Source organism: Camelus dromedarius, chromosome X (assembly GCF_036321535.1).
Source record: "Camelus dromedarius isolate mCamDro1 chromosome X, mCamDro1.pat, whole genome shotgun sequence".
NCBI classification, from domain to species: domain Eukaryota; kingdom Metazoa; phylum Chordata; class Mammalia; order Artiodactyla; family Camelidae; genus Camelus; species Camelus dromedarius.
This window is the reverse complement of record NC_087472.1, coordinates 98,087,708-98,107,670: the sequence shown is the minus strand read 5'-3', so window position 1 is coordinate 98,107,670 and position 19,963 is coordinate 98,087,708. Positions and strand designations below refer to the sequence as shown.

Below are 19,963 nucleotides of genomic sequence, written 5' to 3'. Positions count from 1 at the left end.
TATAAATTATGAGTCAGTGGACAGTTAATATTTATTAGTACATTGATATATTTAATGTCTGTATTTCTAGTAAAGTGACAGTTGCCAGAAAGAAAAGTTTTAGGAACTTCCCCTAGATTAGAGCCTATTCCTTCAGTTAGTCACATGAATTGTTGATAATAATTTTCATTTCTCACATTCACTAATCAAGTGGTTACAACTTAAAGAGCCATGTCCTGCTCTAGACCAATGGGGAGATTGGAGACTTTTTAATATTATGTTTTATTAAGATACTATTTATAACTTCTGAATATATTAAGGAGAAAAATCTCTTCAACATAAGGCCTTTTAAGAATTTCATTAAAATTACATTATTTTAAGATTAATACACATAATTAAACTTGAAGATTTTTTCTTTTTCTTTATGAACTCTATCAGCCAACAGCTATTTCTATCAGATATACACACACTCTCGTGTGTGTGTGTGTGTATATATGTTTTTTAATCCATTCTTAACTATCTGTCCTGTACTACATTGTCATCATCAGTCTCAGATGGACTGGACTAACTTACGGAGTCATTTGATTTCCATTAAAGTTTATATTTGGAATAACTGCTGGAATAACTGTTGTATACTAACATGATATTTGATTAAATTTTACTTCTTTGCTAGATACCCACATCTATATATGTATTATGTGAGATACGAAATCATATCATGTGCAATGTCGTATCATGTGAGATATGAAATCATAAAACTAACAGTATAAGATATGAAATCATAACAAAAAAATATGAAATCATAAAATTAACAACATAAAATTTGCAGAACACTGTAGGGGAAGAAACATTTTTCTCTTTACCCTTCTACGTTCTTGTCTGAGACCCCTCTGTAATGAAAAAAAAAAAAGACGGATTATCAGGAAACAGACGTTTTATAGCATGTATACTTCCTGTATACGTGGGTGAGACCTGGGAGGACTACCTAACTCCCCCAAATGGCCCACGCCATCTTCTGAAATACCATCTCAAGAGTCAAAAGATGTTGTGGAGGAGGGAAGCCAGTTATGGGAGATTACTGGGCAAAGAATAGTAAACAAGGGTATGGTTGTTACACAGATTTAAGTCTTGCCTTCTCTGTTGATAAGAGCATCTAGAGATTTAATCATGACATCTTCAGAGTACAGAGGAAGATACTCTTTCAAATGATGATTTCCCTTATAAATGTAAATCCTCCTTATAAAAGGGCAACTTTTTCATTTTCTGAGCTTCTCTTAGACTGCTGTTTCCTAAAAATAATCAGCCTAAAATGTAAAATAATCCTCATGCCAAGAATGTGTGTTTTGGGGTGGCAAATTCTGCTCTCCTTCAACAGTTTTTAGTTTGCTTACATGTCCATGATCTCATTTGATCTAAATCATGATTCCTGTTCTCACAGGTTGTGGATTTGTTGGGGAGACCAAATAAATATAATGGCAATTAAACACACATCTATATTGTTCTGATTATAAGACTAACAGGAACTCAGAGAAGGGACTGAAAGCGTGGATTTAAGTGTTTTGGATTCATAGGTATGAGGTAGGATCTTAGTTGGCCGTGTAGGATTTCTTTATTGCCAGAGACAAAGCTTTGGAGGAAACTACAACTGACAGTGAGGTGAACTGACCTCTTCTGTTATCGAACTGAACTTGAATTTGCTCCCCCGATGTGCAGCAAAGTCAGTCTACTGATGCTGGATTGTGGTGAATGAAAGTACAGCATTTATTTGCAGGGTGCCAAGCAAAGAGAGTAGGCAGGTAATTCTCACAAGACCCATACTCCTTGATGGATTTTGGACAAAGGTTTTAAAGGAAACATTAGGAGTGAGGGTCGCAGAGTGTGTGATCAGCTCATTGACATTCTTCTGATTGGTTGGTGGTGAGATAACAGTGATGTTATAAGAATCTCAGTCATCAGTGTTCTGGTTCCAGATAGTCTGGGGTCTACATGCTTGTGGTCAGTGGTTTCCATCTGGTGGGGTCTTGGTTTCTATAAACCACCTCAAGGTTATGTGGCAGATTGTTATTTATATCTCTTGAGCAGGAACTAAGAGTCCTGTGACTCTGTTTCTGAACTATTACGTAAACTATCATTACTTTTTGCTTGATTGATTTTCCTTTGTTTATGCATTCCCTCATTTCTCTCATCATTAACTGCTTGAGTCTGCTGTTTGGAACTTGGGGAAGGTCTGGGAGACTAAAGCTTTTTCTTCAAACAAGAAGCAGGGAACACAGAGGGGTCTGTCACCAGGAAGGCCCTTCAAGGCCCAGCTTGGTTTCACTTATTCTCAAAGCAATATTGGCATATGTCCCTTCAAATGCATTAATAAACCCATCTTGATCCATTTGTATAGAACACAAAGTTCCGATGTCTAAGTGAGGGGAGAAGGGGTAAAGAGGGGTCAAAAGAGGAATAGTTGAGACAGTTTTAATGTACTAACTCAGAAGAATCTCTTTTTAAAAAAAACCTTTGCTGGAAAGGTAACAGATGTATGCATATGCATTTGGGACTCACCAGGGTCTGGTGTCTGATGTAGGATGCTATGGGCAAAACCCTGGATGCAAAGAGTGAAAAGGGAAAACCACTTTTAAATAACATTGAGAAAAACAATTACCAACTGCCCATAGGCTGACCAAATGAGCTCTGTTTTCAGTGTGGATTCGTAAAATCTGAAAGAAGTAGATGCTTAACAAAATGCTGCTTTACCTGGAGGACTCTTATCCTGAATGTGGCAAATTTTACCATAACACTTGGGTTAATTTTTATATGTTATGTTTTGATTTTTGACTCTAAATAAATATTTTCTATGGATAACTTCACCTTATGACTTCCAATTTAGGTGATTTCTATTAATGTTATAGGCTGGCTGGTTGGGGCATTAGGTCAAGTTTTGGTGAAGAAATAGTATTTCTGTCTTTTTTTCTTATTTAAAAATTATATCAGGCTTTTTCTGCCTCAGGGAACATGACTTGACTGAAGGTGATGTTATTATGTGATGGTGTAAAGTAGTCTGAAGATAAAAATCAGAAGTGTTCGGTAATTTATCTTCTAGATCCAGCATACTAAAATCATTATTTCTCTTATTTGCATTGACATGCCAAGTAATGACATTAATCACCTTCAGAGATTTCCCTTGTTCTTAAAGTCTCCTGAGGTAGTTCAGTACCATTTCACAGAAAATGTTATACAATAAATCTGTAACATGTGCAAAAAGAAAAAACTGAAAATCTGTGATGGGGCCTGGGATGGGGAGTGGTGGTGCCTCAGAGGACTAGGGCAGAGACCAGCCGAGGCTCACAGGGAAAGAAAAAAGGAGAGCGATTACAGCCATCCCTCTGCATTCGCGGGTGATTGATTCCAGGACCCCCTGCGGATACCAAAATCTGTGGATGCTCAAGTCCCTAATATAAAATGGTGTAATATTTGTGTATAACCTACACATATCCTCCCATATACTTTAAATCGTCTCTCTGTGTTACTTATAGTATCTAGTACAATACAAATGCTATAACAATAGTTGCTGGCAGGCTGCAAATTCGAGTTCTGGTTTTTGGAGCTTTCTGAAATTTTTTTCCCTAAATATTTTCAATTTGTGTTTGTTTGAATCCATGGTTGTGGAACCTGCAGATACAGAGGGCTGACTGTGCTTCGATTTTTACATCTGTAAGAGGGTCACAAAAAGATTGAGTTATCAAAGCGCAGGTTTAGGGAAGTTAGAGGTGGTAATGATGTTGGAGAATATAAGTTCTTGTTTTGTCGCACAGGAAAGAATTCAAGAGCGAGGCATAGTAAAGTAAAAGCAAGTTTATTCTGGGAGATATGTACTCCATAGACAGAGTCTCAGATGGCAAGAGAGAGCGAGAGCGACCGTGAGTGGGGTTGTTAGTTTTCATGGGCTCAGTAATTTCATATTGCTAACAAGTAGGAGGATTATTCCACCTATTTTGGGGGAAGGGGTGGAGAGTTCCAGGAATCAGGCCCCCGCCCAGTTTTTGACCTTTGGTCTGGAAATTGTCATGGCGCCTGTGGGTGTGCCATGAGGCTCAAAGTCTACTGGAAGTAGAATCCTCCACCATCTTGGTTCTAAACAGTTGTCCTGTCCTCAATGGCTGTGTCATTCCTTCAGTGGTTGTGCCCTGTCCCCTTTCCTCCTGTCTCAGTAAGGGGAGGGAAGGGTGCAAGAAGGAAAGGAAGAGGAGGAAGGGAGCTGCATATGAATCAACTGTTAGTCATTCTTCATCCCAGCAATAGGCTGAAATGTTTTTGTCACTATATTTCCATTTGGAATGCCAATCAGCAAGGTACAGACAGAGAGCTTTGAAAACTATGCAAAATGATTAAAATGTTAATGAATTAAAAAGCCATTGTTATCACCCAGGAATGGCCAAGGAGAGTCCTAAGAAACCAAGGTACTTAGGGAGAGGTATCTGGAAGCACTCAGCCTATTTTAATAATAATCCATACTTCATAAAAATGCTCCAAAGAGAATAGAGGCAAAATGACCTTAAGATTCACCGTGAAAATCCCCAAATTCCAAAATACACATTTGCCAAGATCTCTTTGGCTTGGAGAGTGCTTGTTTTATTTGATTAACTAATTTATTTTCAACCATTGTGAAAGCAGATTAGCTTTTGTACTCCTTCATATAAATATTTTCCTTGGATATATTCAGCTTTTTACATATTCTTTAGGGGCTTTCTATTATGGTGACATTTTGGATAGGGTGTTGAGAGGAAACCTTTCATTGCCCTCTTTGTCCTCATCTGTGAATACCCCTCTTCCTACCAGTATGTTTGTTACAGAAACGACAGGCCAGTCAAGAAACAAGCACCACTCGGAGGGTTGGAGTACTCAGATGTATTACGCCGGTGGGCTCAGAGGGGCTTCTGCTCCAAAGCTCTGAGCACCTTCAAGATGTGCACATGAGGTTTTATGGGTAAAGTACAAGCTTGGGGTATTTGGCCAATAGGCATGGAACAGCTTTAGCAGCATTGTCATCACAAAAGTGGAGGCGGGGAGGCAGCAAACCAACATTCCAAAGCCAGATATGTATCTTTGAAAACCCAGCTGGTAGCAAAAAACATAAACAGCAAACCAACACTAATTAACCTAGATTTACAAGTTAGTCTAGCAGAACTCAGATCAGTATTCCAATACTTAGATTTGTGAGTTATCTTGTTAGACCAGCCCCGTTTTTCCTTCACATGTTCATGCTGCCAGGATGCAGATAGCTGTGTGTGAGGAGATGGAACTTTTTAGAGAGACCTTCCTTTTAGCAGATGATCTTGCTCCTATTTCATAGAGAAAAGACATGCCATTCTGCTAGGACTCTCACCTTTCCACCGTCTTATCTGTAGATTCTTCTACGTTCCTGTCCATCATTTTATGCTCCTCGCCTCTCATAATCCTCACCTCTCATAATCCTGTCTCATGTCTCAGGTGAATCCTTCCATATATTCCCTGAATCCCATCCCCCTTTGCCCTCTCAGGGACCATACGTGTCTTTTGTTTTTTCTCCTGTGTTTTCACCACCTCCTCTTTACTGGATCATTTCCATTGTTTTTCTTCCTTTTTTAAAATTTTTCTTTCCTGCAAAAGACTTTATTTTTTTTTTAAAGACTTAATTTTTTTTTAGAGCAGTTTTAGGTTTGCAATGTAGGAGGAGGAAAAAAAATTCCCTCTCCCCTTCTAGGTTCTTAGCTGAGACCTTCCTGTAATAAAAAGACAAATAAGAGGAGAAAAACAAGTTTAATAACATGTGTATCTGCTGTATACATGAGAGAGACCCAGGAAAACTGAGTAGCTTCCTAAAATGGCCCAAACACCTTAAATACCATCTCCAGCAAAAGACAAAGAAGATGTTTGGGGGTGGGGGAGCAGTTAAGGGAGGTTATCAGGAAAAGCACAGTAAACAAGGGTTCTGGTTGTACACAGATTTAAGTTTTGACTTCTCCACTGATAAGTTTCTAGAGATTTAGTCAACTTCCTCTTCCTGGTACAGAGAGGGAGACACCCTTACGGGTGCAAATTTCCCTTATAAATGCAGTTATCTCTTCCAAGAGGGTAACCTCTTGGTTTTCAGAGCTTTTCCTGTGTGCTGTTTCTTGAAAATAATCAGCTTGAGATAATCCTTACACCAAAGCTTGAGATAATCCTTACACCAAAGAATGTGATGGCTGGATTGTATGGTAAAAGTATGTTTAGTTTTGTAACAAAGCTACCAAACTGTCTTCTAAAATGGCTCTACTGTTTAGCATTCCCACCAGCTGTGAGTGGCCCACATCCTCGTCAGCACTTGGTATTGTCAGTGTTGTGGACTTTGGCCATTCTAATCGGTGTGTAGTGATATCTCATTGTTTTAGTTTGCATTTCCCTGATAACATGTGATATGGAGCATCTTTTCATGTTTATTTGCCATCTGTAGGTCTTCTTCAGTGATATGTCTGTTAAGGTTTTTGGCTCATGTTTTTTAAAGCAAGTTGTCTTCTTGTTGAATGTCCATCAATATTTAAATATGGTAAAATCTCTCACATGATCAACAACCACAGCTGCAGCAGCAACAAACAGATGCACACAACCCAAACACAACACCCTCAGAACCCTCTCTTAACCCTATATCCCCTTGTGCCCTGTCTTTGCTTTCTCTCTTTCCTAGACAGCCCTCCTCGACTGGGTCATCTAGACTTGATGTCTCCACTTCCCCCTGAGGTCTGGCCTCTGTCCTCAGCCCTCTTTCTCTCCCAGTGACTGTGGTTTATAATGCTGAATTGCATGTTTGAAAGTTGCTAAGAGAGTAGATCTAAAAAGTTATCACAAGGGAAAAAGATTTCTGTAACTATATGTGGTGATGAATGTTAACTAGATATATTGTTGCGATCATTTCATAATATATACAAATAGCGAATCATGTTGTACATCTGAAACTAATATAATGTATGTCAGTTATACCTCAATTTTTTTAAATGCAAAAAAAAAAAAAAAAAAACCACACAAAAACAAAACAAAATAAAAACAAAGGAAAGAAAAAGAAAATGGTGGCAGTATCCACCTAGTTGCCTATGCCTGAAGCCTGAAAATGAATCTGACTGTTCCCTCCTATTCCTCACCTCCCCACATAAAATCAATCACCTGGTTCTGTTGATTTGGTTGGTGAATTAATGAACACACCCATTTGTTTCCATTCCTATTGCTCCTCCCTTGTTTGGGAAGATACTGTTTCTCTTTTTATGTGAAGGTGATGGGCTGGCTGATGTGTGTTGCTGCATGATGATGTCAGGGAGGAAGAAATTTCCCTCTGCCCTTCTGTGAGTTCTTCTGTCTGGCCTCAGAGTTACATTGACATGAAACATATTAACAGGAGAAAACCATACAAAGTTTAATAACATGTGTATGTGGGAGAGACCTGGGAAAACTGAGTAACTCATCAAAATGACCCGAGCCCTCACCTTATATACCATCTTCAGCTAAAAACAGAGGATGTTGGGGGTGGAGGAGAATCAGCTACGGGAGATTATCAGGAAAAGCACAATAAGCAAGGTGATTGTGATGCAGATTCAGGTCACTGCCTTCCCCATTGATAAATTTCCCCAGATTTGGTCATCTTCCTCTTCTGGGTACAGAGAGGGAGACACGGATATAGATGTTTCTCATAAAAGAGTGACTCCTACTTGGTTCCCAGATCTCTTCCCATATCTGCTGTTTCTCAGGAAATAATCAGCTTAAAACGATATACCAAAGAAACATATTTTAGAGTGGCAAATTTTGCTCCCCTACAGTGATGTCATAAAGACTTAATGGGTGCTGGTGGCTGCACAGGCAAAAAATGTAGTCCCTGAAGATTTCCTGGTTGGTTTAGCACCCTCCTTCTGTGGGGTTTCTGTTTGAAATTGTCACTGCTGCATCTCTTGGTTTTCTTCTACTTTCTTAGTATTTTCCTCTGATTTATGAGGAACACCTCTGTTGCTCCTGGAAGTTCTGAGCTCACAACTGTCATTTAGCTTTGTGATCAGGTCCTGGCTCTGACCCTCCATACCTGTAAGAGCTAGGACAGATTGTGGACTCTCTTGGCTGTTAATTTCCTTGTCTGTAAAATAAGGGCTTCCCTTAGCCCAGTGAGTCTTCATCCTGGCTGCGCAGTAGAGTACCCGGGGGGCTTTAAAATCCTAGTGCTCCGGCCTCACATTGCAACAGTGACGTCATTCAGCACCCTGAGGCTCAGGCCTCAGGTTTGTTTAAAGCTCCTCCCAAAGACTCCAGTGTACAGACAGGGTTAAGAGCCAGTGACTTAATGATTTCCCTTCTGTCATCTCATGTTTTTATCATGCCCCAATCCCAAGTTCAGATTTCTTTTCTTTTAATATTTTTACCAAGTTGGGAAGAAATAACTGTGAAGTCCTCCCCCTTCCATCTGCTGTTTGTTCTTATTTACATATGATGGAACCCAGCCCACTGATTTACAGCTCTCTTACAACTGTTATTGAACTGAAAACAGAGCTGAAAACTTATTAAACAAAAAAAACTTCTGCCGACAGTTCATTCTAGAACCAAGGAAACATCTAAACTTCTTTCCTTCCAGAATTAATGCCAAAAAAGGATTTACAATCCTATAAACTCAAATGGAAAACTTAATTTTGGTGCCAAACCTAATATTTTATTCTTTCTTTAGTGTCCTATTAGGAAAACTGAAGCATCTGTGCAGGAGAATGGCATTTCCAGGGATTTGCACCCCTAGACAGGCAGGTCCTCCCCAGACTGCTCCGTGTGGACCTGTGAAGTTAAATGTGAGCATCTCTACACAGCTCCACTCCCCCAGTCCTCTCTGCTGACCCATGTATGCTCGAAGAAAAGCCAGGGCAAACAGGTCATCAGTGTGGGTGTGGTCTCACTGTTGGAAGACTTTGAAACAGGTCTTTCAGAAGATAGCCTTTCTGTTGCAGCCCCTTTCGACCTACCATTTTAGATTGGAAATAACTGAAGACTTTTCTGAGCTGTCAGGGAGGAGAGATGAGAGGAGGAAGATGACAGAGAACAGCCAAGCATTTGATTTAAGCACTGGCTCTAATTTGGAGAGAACTGGGGTCCTGTGCTAAGTCTGATTTGTGTCAGAAAAGTGTCCTTTAGGGTGCTGGCTCTCCCTGCCTGTTTCTCTGTTAACAGTGTCTTTTTCAACTGTTCACTTTCTTCTGCAGTACTTGTCTGAAGTACACAGCCCATGCCTTGGCTTGTTTTTCTCAAACCCTTAGTAAACTATTAAAATTAGTTGCAACCTTGATGAGACTGGGCTAATATAGTATCTGCAGTTAAGTTATTAGTCATAACCTATGGCAAATTCTTTTCCCCATATAATCTTTTTAAAACTGAGCCATCAAATTGTTCTCAAGGAAAGAAATGGTTAGTTTCCTTCTAGCAATGGGGGGAAAAAAGGCATTTTCTCAGGAAAAGAAATGTGGCCAGAGCATGGAATCAAGCTGAAAGGAGCCTTTTCCCCACCGTGTTTAGCACTGAACTGTTTCTTATGGCCTAGAAAACCTGTCTGGAGCTTTTTGGTTTTGACCTGCTTCTTTGCATATTTCCTTGTAGATGGAGGAATTGATTGAGGGTGTTCGATGGGCCTTTGTTGACATGCTGGAGAAAGAAAATGAGTGGATGGATGCAGGGACAAAATGGAAAGCCAAAGAAAAGGTAAGGATTCCTTTTGATGAAAATAGTATGACTTCTGACATAATGGGTTTTCATGTTCCACATTGACCATGTAGTGGATTTTTATATTGACTGAGCTGTTGACTCTGAATGACCCCAGAGTTCCGTGTCTGTTTTGAGATGAATACATAGATTTTATTACCAGGAGGTAAAAGAAAACAAGATCTGACTTTTTCAAACTGTATTTTCAAACACCTTGTAATTGAGCCTTTCCTTCTCTCCTAATTGCCGTCTGTAAGAGCCACATGGCTTGTGGCCCAGCGAATTTTGCCGTAAACCTTCATTGGCTGTGGCAGAATGCAGAGCGGTGGGGAGCCAGGGGGAGCAGCTGGCAGAGGAGCCCTCAAGGCACACAGAAGAAAAACCCATATTGGCTGTGTGTCCTTCTGCTCCTTGCATGATGTGTGCTGATGTCCTCGGGCAAATCCTTTCCTGTAACCAAGCAGATCTACTTTCTAAACCATCACTTTGCACAAATGATCCAAACGGCATGCTTTTAAACTGTAGACCAATAGTAGACCATTGTGTAGGAATCCAAAAATATTTCCTAATAGAAATGGACACTTACTAGGCCCTGTAAAACTTTCTGGTGCTCTGCAACAGGATAAGGGAAGAAAGTAAGAAAAGTATCAGGAGCCTTGCTGTTTAAAAATAGAGTGGGACCCATCTTGAAGCCTAGGTATTCTGATGGAGCTGGAGCTCACTTGGGTAGGAAACACCTCCTGTATTCTTAACGGATGCTGCTCTGCCGCTGGGAGACTGAACTTCGGAGTATTTCTTCTTTAGAGAGGTATTTTTGAAACTTTTTCTCATGATAGCAATCACCTGGGGTGCCTGGATGATCTATAGCTTTCTGGGCCCCTCCCTAGCAAGGTCTGATTTAGTGGATTGAGGGTGCAGTCTGAACATCTGTGATTTTAACCAGTCTCCTTAGTGATTCTTACCGCTACACAGGCCTTGGGAACACTGCTTAGAGCCACCATACTGAGTCATGCTGAGCACAGAAATTTTTGCGTTATAGTCAAGAAATGAAGAAGGAGAGGAGTTTTAGAGCAGGGAGGCTTCTCTGTATGATAGTGGATACATGTCGTTATACATTTGTCCAAACCTATAGAATGTGCAGCACCAAGAGTGAGCCCTGATGTAAACTATGGACGCTGGATAGTGATGATGTGTCAGTGCAGTTTCTTTGATTGTAACCAGTGTCCCACTCTGGGCGGGGGGAGGATGTTGATAATGGGGGAGGCTGGCATGTGTGGGAGCAGAGGTATATAGGAACTGTACTTTCTGTTCAGCTTTGCTGTGAACCTAAAACTACTCTAAATAATAAAGTCTATTAAAAAAAAAAGAGGGTAACATTCTGGGAATGCTTAGTCTTGTTGAAATAAGAATGTGCAGAGGTTTAGCACAAATATTTTCTGGAGCTTTAATACTCCCGAGGTGGATAAACATTGTCATAGATATTTTTGTCAATAGACACGAAAAGGCCGTTCAGTGTTTATAGTGAAGAAAGAACTTGGGTGGTAGGGAGGTGGGGGTGTTGGAGGAAGACAAAGGGTATGTTTGATTTTTTTCCCTCCTTGAGAATCTGTCAAAGCTGTCTTAAGTCATGTAAGGCACAAGCTGATGAAGGCAGGGGCACACGAACTGTGATGAGAAGTTTTGCAGATGGTAGATGAAACTTTCTGCACCAACATATTATTGGGGTTTTGTTTTTGTTTTTGTTTTTGTTTTTTGAAGGCTTCATTTCTTTGTTGGGGTAGCTTGTGATATCTGGAACAGAGCATGTCTTGCACTGGGCAGTTGAGAGCCTAACACACTGGGAGCTTGATCTGAGCCTGATGCCTTGTTGACTGGGGCCCACTGATGTGGGGGTGGGGTGGTGAGGACCGTGAGCATGTTATGAATGGATGGATACAAGGGGAATGTTCTGGGGACTGCAATCAGTTCTTTGGAGAGTATGGCTGGTGATTGCTTTAGTGGGCGATCTTCTGCATTGCGTAAGGGAATGGGTGCCTTAAAATGTGGCCTTCTAGGGAAGTGGCCATGCGTCCTTGAAGGAGGATTGTTCTGTCCTTCTAATACTAGGCACATTCTCATTTGCCCTCTGAGTTTCTCTCCAGTCTTAGATTTTATTTCAGTGAGAGCCCTTGCTTTTTCTTCTAAAAGTACTCTTTGAACACTCTGCTGTCTTTGAGCTGAGTTCAACCTGCCAGGAACTCAAACTAGTTCCTCGACAGGTGCAAATATGAGAGGTGGTTGTCCTGCTGGATTTCACCAGGTTCCCTGAGTATATCTTGCATTTCAGAGTTCAGAGCAGTTCTTTCAGTGAAAGGCAAGAAAGAGGGAATGTTGTCCAAGAATTTCCAGCAGTTCTCCAAGGCTGGTTGTGCTCTGGACCCCAGAAGATGCAGATTTTCTTTTTCCAAATTAAATGAACATGCAGATCTGGAAATGACCTCTGGGTGGAGCTCGTAGCACTCATAAAGACAACACTGAAGGTGCTTAAGGCTGTTATGCAGCTTTCTGCTATGGGGTTGTTTTTGAAAAATTATTTTTTTCTTACCCTTTTTCTGTGCTGTTCTCTATTTGATTGCCTTTTAATAGTCAACAAAAAAGGAGAGGTTCTGCCTATTAATTCCTTGAATCTTAGGTGGAAATCTCTGACAATCTGAAGGCTTTGTCTTTCTGATGCTGAGTAGCCCCTGCATTAAGACAGGATTTGCCTGCATCCGAAGTGGAGGTGAATAATTCGCCTGCTCTTCCTGGTATGACTTGGCACTGTTCTTTGGGCATGTGTTGTATGCAGTATATCACCCAGGCGGAAGATTTCTCATCAATAATAGTGCCCACACCGGGCCAGTGCTGAGTCACTTGGCAACCCATTGGGAAAGCTGGAAAAATGTTCCGATTTGTGGGGGGGAGAAGCTTTCCTTTCCCTCACCGTCAGGCTCTGGACTGCAGTTAATTACAGTGTCTTCTAAGGGGTGTTGACCTCAGCATTTCCTAGTGACCTGCTTCCTGGCTGGGGAGAGGGTCCAGATACCTGAAGTGGGCTAAGTCCTAACACTTCGGCTTTTGTGGTGGTTACTCTGGTCTCAGAATGGAAGTGTGGAGATGTGGCTTTGTCGTGCTCTTTGCTAAGGGGGATCACTGTAAAAGATAAACAAGGATGTCTCTGCTCCCGTGAATAAAGTATAAATTTGTTATCTCTGTCTCCCTGTCTTTCCCCTCTCATTTCTCAGGAAGTCATGAGTGGTTTTGTGTTGTGAAACCAACAGTATAGATTTCGACTGGAAATTTAGTATGGTCAAATAAGCACCAATTTTTGTTTAGAATTCTGTGTTCCCTACAAGTATGTGCTTTTATTGTAAACAAACAGCAAAGGACAGGAGGCCTGTTATTTTTTCTGGTTATCATGGTTATTGAATGAGTGTCAGATGATACAGATTATTTTCGGGGAATGTCTTCTGGAAGATTTGCCTTTTCCAGAACAGAGGAGAAGGATCTCAAGGTCACTACACTAGTAATGATTCTGAGGCCTGGCAGGAAGGGATGCAGCAATGCCTTTGGCTGCCCTGTGGCAGGAGCTGGGCTTGTGCTGGTGAGCTGTGTCAGATCCGGAGGAGCAGCTTCCTGAACTCGGCTGGTCCCCAGCTGGATTGGATTCTGTAGCCAAAAGGTGGATTTTTTTCTAAAGTATTTGTGCTCTCTGCCCCTGGGACCTTTGTTGCCCCAGAGGAAAATACCCTGATGGAACTCTAAAGGAGGCAGCATCCTCAGGATGCTGTGAGTGGCCTTAACCTTGGCCACAGCAGATACAGAGAGTTCCTAGGAAGTCAGCCTAATGGTCCCAACTCCACTGGCATATGACTCCCAGGCACAGGCTTTAGGTGAGGTGGGGAAGAGTTTTCCTTCAGAGGGCCAAACAGAAGTTTAGCTCACCTCTTTGGCTTTGTCTCTGTTGGAGAGGAAATAAAACCTTCTGTCCTTCTAAGTTTTTGACTGGAGTCCATGTAACAAAAGGTAGATTAATAAAAGAAAATCAGAAGTTCATTAACATGCATATCTCATGCATATGTGAGAGAAACACAGAGAAATGAGTAACTGAGAGAAGTGGCTTAGAACTCTGGCTTATATGCCATCTTCAACAGAGAACAATAAGTTTGTAGAGAAGTGGCAAGGCAAAGGGAGAGTGGTTTTAGACTTCCAAGGGTGGCAGATGGTGGGGATGTAAGTATGTGGGAAACTAATGGTAGATGCAGGCTCATTAGCAGAGTTCATTATGTAGGTTCCTCTGTGAGTGTCTCCAGGCCTGTAGGGTTTACAGTTGTCTCAGTGACTCCATTTTTGTCCTTCCTGGTAGAGAGCAGAGGAAGGACAACTTTGAAAATTTATGTCCTGCTTTTAGGAAAGTTGGAGGAGGGCAGGAGCTTTTTTTTGGATCTGCCTCTTCTCAATTGCCTTTAGCTCAAAATAATTTTTATATCAAAGAGGTGTATTTTGGGGTGTCATTCCAGTTTCCTTTATCTTTATGCTCCACCCAGCCATAGGCATTGGATTTGCCCTGGTATCTAGTCTGTACCAACCACGTTGGTGTCCTGCCCACATCCGAGCCCAGTAGTTTTCAGGGTGTGCTTCTAGACCAGCAGCAGCAGCAGCCTCACCTGGGGACTTCTTAGAGAAGATTTTTCAGGACCACCCCAGATCTGCTGGGGGTGTGTGGGTGGGGGACCCACTTCCTTGCCATTGCCATTTCACTGCACACCTGTCTGACTTCAGCTGCCAGCACCTGTGTTTTCCGCAAGAGCTTTCTCTTCCCACTGGAGCCCACTACGCTGCCCACACAGAGGGCACAAAGGTCTGCGGAATGAGTACAACCCAGTGATTGATGGGAGTTGCTGTGTATGTGCCCCAGCCCCCTCCTCCCTTGAGTGTGTTTCTCCACAGGCTCCCGGGGTGTCCTCAGTGGGGTAAACTCCAGCCACTTACATGGACAGTTGGCTTTATCACATACCCTTTGTTGACTACCTGTCTTTCTCCACTCAATTCCCAGTCCCCTATTGGTGTTTGGTGTTTCTTTCCTGTCCTAAGTGAACTGCTTGCTCTTGAATCCTTGTTCCAAGATCTACCCCCGGGGGCTCCCTAACTAGGATGCAGCCTTTGGGGTGTGCGCTTTTCCCATCCTTCCTCACCTTAAGGTGACAACACATTTCACTGCATCTGGATGCTAGCACTATTTCAGCAAATTCAGTTCCACAAACATTTCCAGAACCTACAGCATGCCAGGTGCCGGACTAGGAGCTGCAGGTTCAGAGATGATAGTTGTAGTCCTTTCTCTGCAGGGGTTTTCACACTCCTCAGAGAGCACAGCAGTGACACGGATGCCAAGAAGATGGGGAGAAGTGTTAATTAATGCAGTGGAGACACAAAGTAGTCACGGGGGTCTAGAGGAAGCCTCTAAGGAGCACACACACCCCGTGTGGGGACAGCTGACTTGGGGAGTGCCCCTTCTGCCTCCTCTCTCTTCCTTGTCACTGCCCTTGTCCATGCAGCCTGTGGGCATGGCTGCTTCTGGCTCTTCCTTACTTAGTAATCCCAACAACTCTGCATCGAGCTGTCACTTTCCCTGGGTACCTTCACTCCTGCTTCGTCTCACATATTCCTTTTAAATTGCTTTGTAGAAGAAAGGAAGGGAAGGGCTTCTGTCAAACTGTCTCATGCCCTTGCCTGTGACAGATTCAAGCCTGTTGGCGTCACTGTTTGAGAATGCAGTCACCCCAGTTCCTGCATCCTCTCTAGTGCTCACCCATGGGCACAGGGAATGACAAAACAGCATGTAAACCATCTTTGGGCTCGCCCCACTCCCTCTGGATTTCTGGTTCACACTTGCTGCCATTTTGGGCTGGCTGGCACTGGCCTGCCATGTCTCTCTGTCTCTCTCACACATACATACAGGCTGGAGTAGTGGCCTTCACACTTGTGTCTCCCCTCCCTTCCTGACCCAAACAGTAAAGAAGCTTCCAGACCCTGGAGAAAGACTGCCTAGACTCAGAGTCTATGACTGCCCGTTTATTAGCTGTATTACATTTTGGAAATTACTTAGCCTTTCTGACCCTCAGTTTTCACATCTGTAAAATGACAAGATTAGTACCTACCTAAGAGATTTGTTACAAGGAGTTAATACACCAAAAGTCTTTATAAGAGTGCCTGGAGCATGAGAAAGGCTTTCCAAGTGTGCTCAGCTGTTTCTTCCAGCCCTGTCCTGTGCAGGAGGGGAGGGAGATGGGAAGTGAGATTCCGTGTGTCCGGGTCATTGTGTTTTCCTCTGTGTTGGGAAGGTAGGTGACATAAGACTCCAGTCTCTGAGGTTCTTCTCACCCCTCAGGTGCTTTGGTGCTTCGTGTCGGAACCCTGTCCTTCGTGTCGGAACCCTGTCCTTCTCGGTACCGCATCCCCCCCCCCCACTCCCTGCAGGGTACTGCATAGTGAGCAGTGCCTGCTGAGAGGGTGATGGGGGGGGGTACATTGCTTTTCTCTGTGGATTTTGGATTTTCTTGTTTTGAACAAATTCAGTATTATCTTTGTGATATACATTTTAAACACGAAAGCAAATATTTGGTATAAGGAGGAGTTTGCTGTGTATACTTATCAAAGGCATGTTATTATACCTGATACCTTATTGGAGTGAGTTTACCTTAATCAAGTTTCAGTGTTCTAGGTAGAGCCTCATGGAAATACTGTTTTGGGCAATATTACAGGTCACTGGTTCTCACACTTGAGGTGCACTGGCACCATCTGGAGGGCTTGTTAAAACAGAGATTGCCAGGCCTTACCCCCGGAGTTTCTGAGTCAGTAGCTCTGAAGTGGGGCCTGGGAATTTGCGTATCTGACAAGTTCTTGGTGATGCTATTGGTCTGAGGCCAGCGCTTGGAGAGCTCCGGGTGATTTCAGATGAAAGTTCCCTTACGCCAAGGCTGTATTGCTAGAACTAGGTAATGTTTATTAAGTGACTACTTTGTCTTGCTCCTTACAGGAAGCCCCATTCACCATCTCTCCTGGGGAGTGCCCTGAGTGAGTCCTGAGACACTCAGAACCCCACCAGGCCACCCACTCCATTGTTGCTCCAGGAGCTACAAAGCCCTCTTGATACAGATCCAAAGGCTCCATCTTGGTCAATTCCACCCCCTGACTCCGTGTCTGTCCCCAGGAACTGTGAGGAATATATCTTTCACAGAAAAGCCTTTCCAGTAGATGAAGATGTTTAAATGTTTTTCTATTTCAGATGAAATGTCTCCAGTGTTCCTCATTAAATTAACAAACATTATATGCCAGGCTAGATGTTCTAATGCCTTAGAAATATTAACTACCTCAATGCCATATCTTTCAGAGGTCAGTCAAATGATTTCATTTCACAGATGAGAAAACTGAAGCACAGAGAGGGCAAGCAAGCTTGCTCAAGGTCACACAGCCAGTAGGTAGAAGAGCTGGGACTCAGTCCCTGGCAGTCTGGTTTCAGAATCTGTACTTTTATCCATAGTGCAAGTCAGTCTGTAAGTGTGGTCCTCAGACCAGCCACATTGGCATCACCTAGGAATTAGCTAGAAATGCAGATTCCTGGCCCCACTCCAGAGCTATAGAATCAGAAACTCTAGGAGGGTACCCAAGAATCTGTGTTTTAATAAACCCTCTGGGTGATTCTGATGCAGCCAAAGTGTGGGAATCACTGTTCTCTGCTGTGGTTCTGATGCCTCATCCTGCTGGCTGCTCTCCAGATTTTCAACATCTTTTTTTAAAGCTCAAGTTCAGAGCTGAACACAATATTCTAGATATAGTCCAACTCACACAGCACAATGGGAATATGATTACTGCCTTTGTTTTGCATACAAATTATATTAGAAATCCGAAGTTTATATCATGGCTATCTTTTCCCCTCAGCCGTGTCACTGTTGGCTCGTAACGAATTTACAGTCAGTTAATTTCTACATCTTTTTTTTAATCTCACAGGAACTGTTGTTAAGCCCTGTTGCTCCAGTCGTAAACTTGGCATTTTGTTTAAACCCTCATCCCAGGATTTCACATTTATTCTTATTAAAAATCTATTTAGCTTTGGTCATGGCTCTTATTTTTAAAAAGTATGTTTCTGCATCTTCTATATGTTTTAATATTTTTACTACAAAAATCTTTGCTCGTTACAGAAAATCTGGAGGGTAAAGGATAAAGTAGAAAGAAAAAAAATCATTGCTAGTCCTAGCACCCAAGCATAACCACTGCTAACATTTTGATGTTTTACTTTATTTTTTCCCTATGTGTAAACTTGGACAATGCTGTATATATAAATTTGATTCCTTTGTTTTTTCTTTTTTATATTTTAAATATTTCTCTTATTACTACATAGTCTTTATAAAAGAATTTTCAGTTATTGCATATTCTTCCAGTGGTTATGCAGATTACTTAAACATTTCTCCATAGTTGGGTATCTAGGTTGTATTATTATTGATACTACTGTGATAAACATCTTGTGTATAATGCTTTCCTCCCAAATTTAGGACTAATTCCATAGAATCACATCTCAAAAGACCTTTAAAAATCTCATCTGTCATTCAGTATATCAGCTATTGTCTCCACCTTGTTCATAATTTGATAAATCCACTTTTTGGTTTGATTCTTTTTCTGGGTTGATTCTTTTTCTGGGTTACTAATAAGTGTGCTCACAAAATGAAACCGGAACCTACCTATTTGCTCATCCACTGGAGACTCCTTCCAGATTCATCTATTGAGCAGATTCATGGAAAACCCACTCAATGGCAGGTCTTTTATTAGGTGCCTATCAATTCATTAACCGTGGATTTTTTAGTCCAGTTGTTCTACTTTGAACAACTTCATGGAACTACTGTCTGATTTCTCCATTTTGCCTGCAGAGATCTTGAGATATTTAGCAATGCCTTGATAGAATCCAGTTACACTGTATTTAGGGTATTCCTTGATTTTCTAATTTACTGTTCTGTTAAAAAAGTGGGAGCTTGGTGAAATTGAACATTCATTGGGCTCCCATTCTTTTTAAGGTCCTTTGTTATCCTTGGTGGAGATTACATCATTCCACGGGACTCCCAAACCAGAAATCTCAATTTCCCTTCCCAACCAAGTGGAAGCACTCAAATCCTGTTGAGTCTTCCAAACAGCTTTCTGATCTTTACCATTTCTGTTTCATAGTTCTTTCCTTCCCTAGCGGCTCATCCATTTTTCCTTTTTTATTGAGGTAAAAATTCAGGTAACATAAAATTAAGCATTTTAAAATGTACAGTTCAGTGGCATTTGGTACCATCACAGTGTTGTGAAACTACCACCTCTATCTAGTTCCAAATCATTGTCATAACCCTCAAAGGAAACTTCATACCCATTAAGCAGTCGGTCACTCCTCATTCTTTCTTTCCACCAGTCCCAGGCTACCACTAATCTGCCTTCTGTCTGTGAATTCACCTCTTCTAAATATTTCATATGAATAGAATCATACAGTATGTGACCTTTTGTGTCTGGCTTCTTTTGCTCAGCATAATGTCTTCTAGATTCACCCAAATTGTAACATACATCCTCTCATCCTTTTTAGTCCACTTCCCCATGTATGGTCTTGGAAGGAGAATAACAAACCATTTTAGCATTTCTAATAGTGAGATCTTACCTGTCTTCTCTGAACTTTTAAAATAGCATCAGAGTGTTTTTAACTGAAAAACTCTCCCCTCAAAGTATAGATTACTGGATTGAAGTGACCCCTGTAAGGGGAGGAACTGTGGCCGGCTGGTTTATTCTTGTATGCTCGGAACCTAACATGGCTTCCCTTTGTTGGCCACTGGGCAGAGCTTTGTAAGAATCACGGCTTCACCAAACACATAGGCAACATGCACAATTGGGGTTGGGGACTCAGTTTCCTCACCCATGAAATGAGAATAAATGAACTGTATTCACAGAGTGTTTGGGAAGACTTAAACAAATAATGTATGTATAGTGACTAGCAAAGATGAAATACTCAGTAAGATGACATGTTCATTTTTTCCTAAGTTTCCTTTTATTTCTTCCTCACCAAAGAATGTAATGCTCCATGAAAGTCTCCTAAAATCGGGAAAGAAAAGCTGATGCCAGTTACATTGGTTTCTTTGAGGTGGAGGTACAGAATGGACTTTTATTAACTTTGGCTCTGTTCAATATTTTTAAACATTTTGTTAATGGAAATTTTAAATGTGCGCAAAGC

The 19,963-nt window shown here is 41.7% G+C and overlaps 1 protein-coding gene across 1 annotated transcript in view; it reads left to right on the top strand.

Moving 5' to 3' along the window:
* PHEX (phosphate regulating endopeptidase X-linked) overlaps positions 1 to 19,963 on the top strand; it is a 167,665-nt gene that overhangs the window by 69,029 nt on the left and 78,673 nt on the right. The window contains exon 12 of the mRNA XM_010998806.3: positions 9,598 to 9,699. Within this exon, the coding sequence (XP_010997108.1) occupies positions 9,598 to 9,699 (102 nt within the window). The remainder of the gene's footprint in view (positions 1 to 9,597; positions 9,700 to 19,963) is intronic.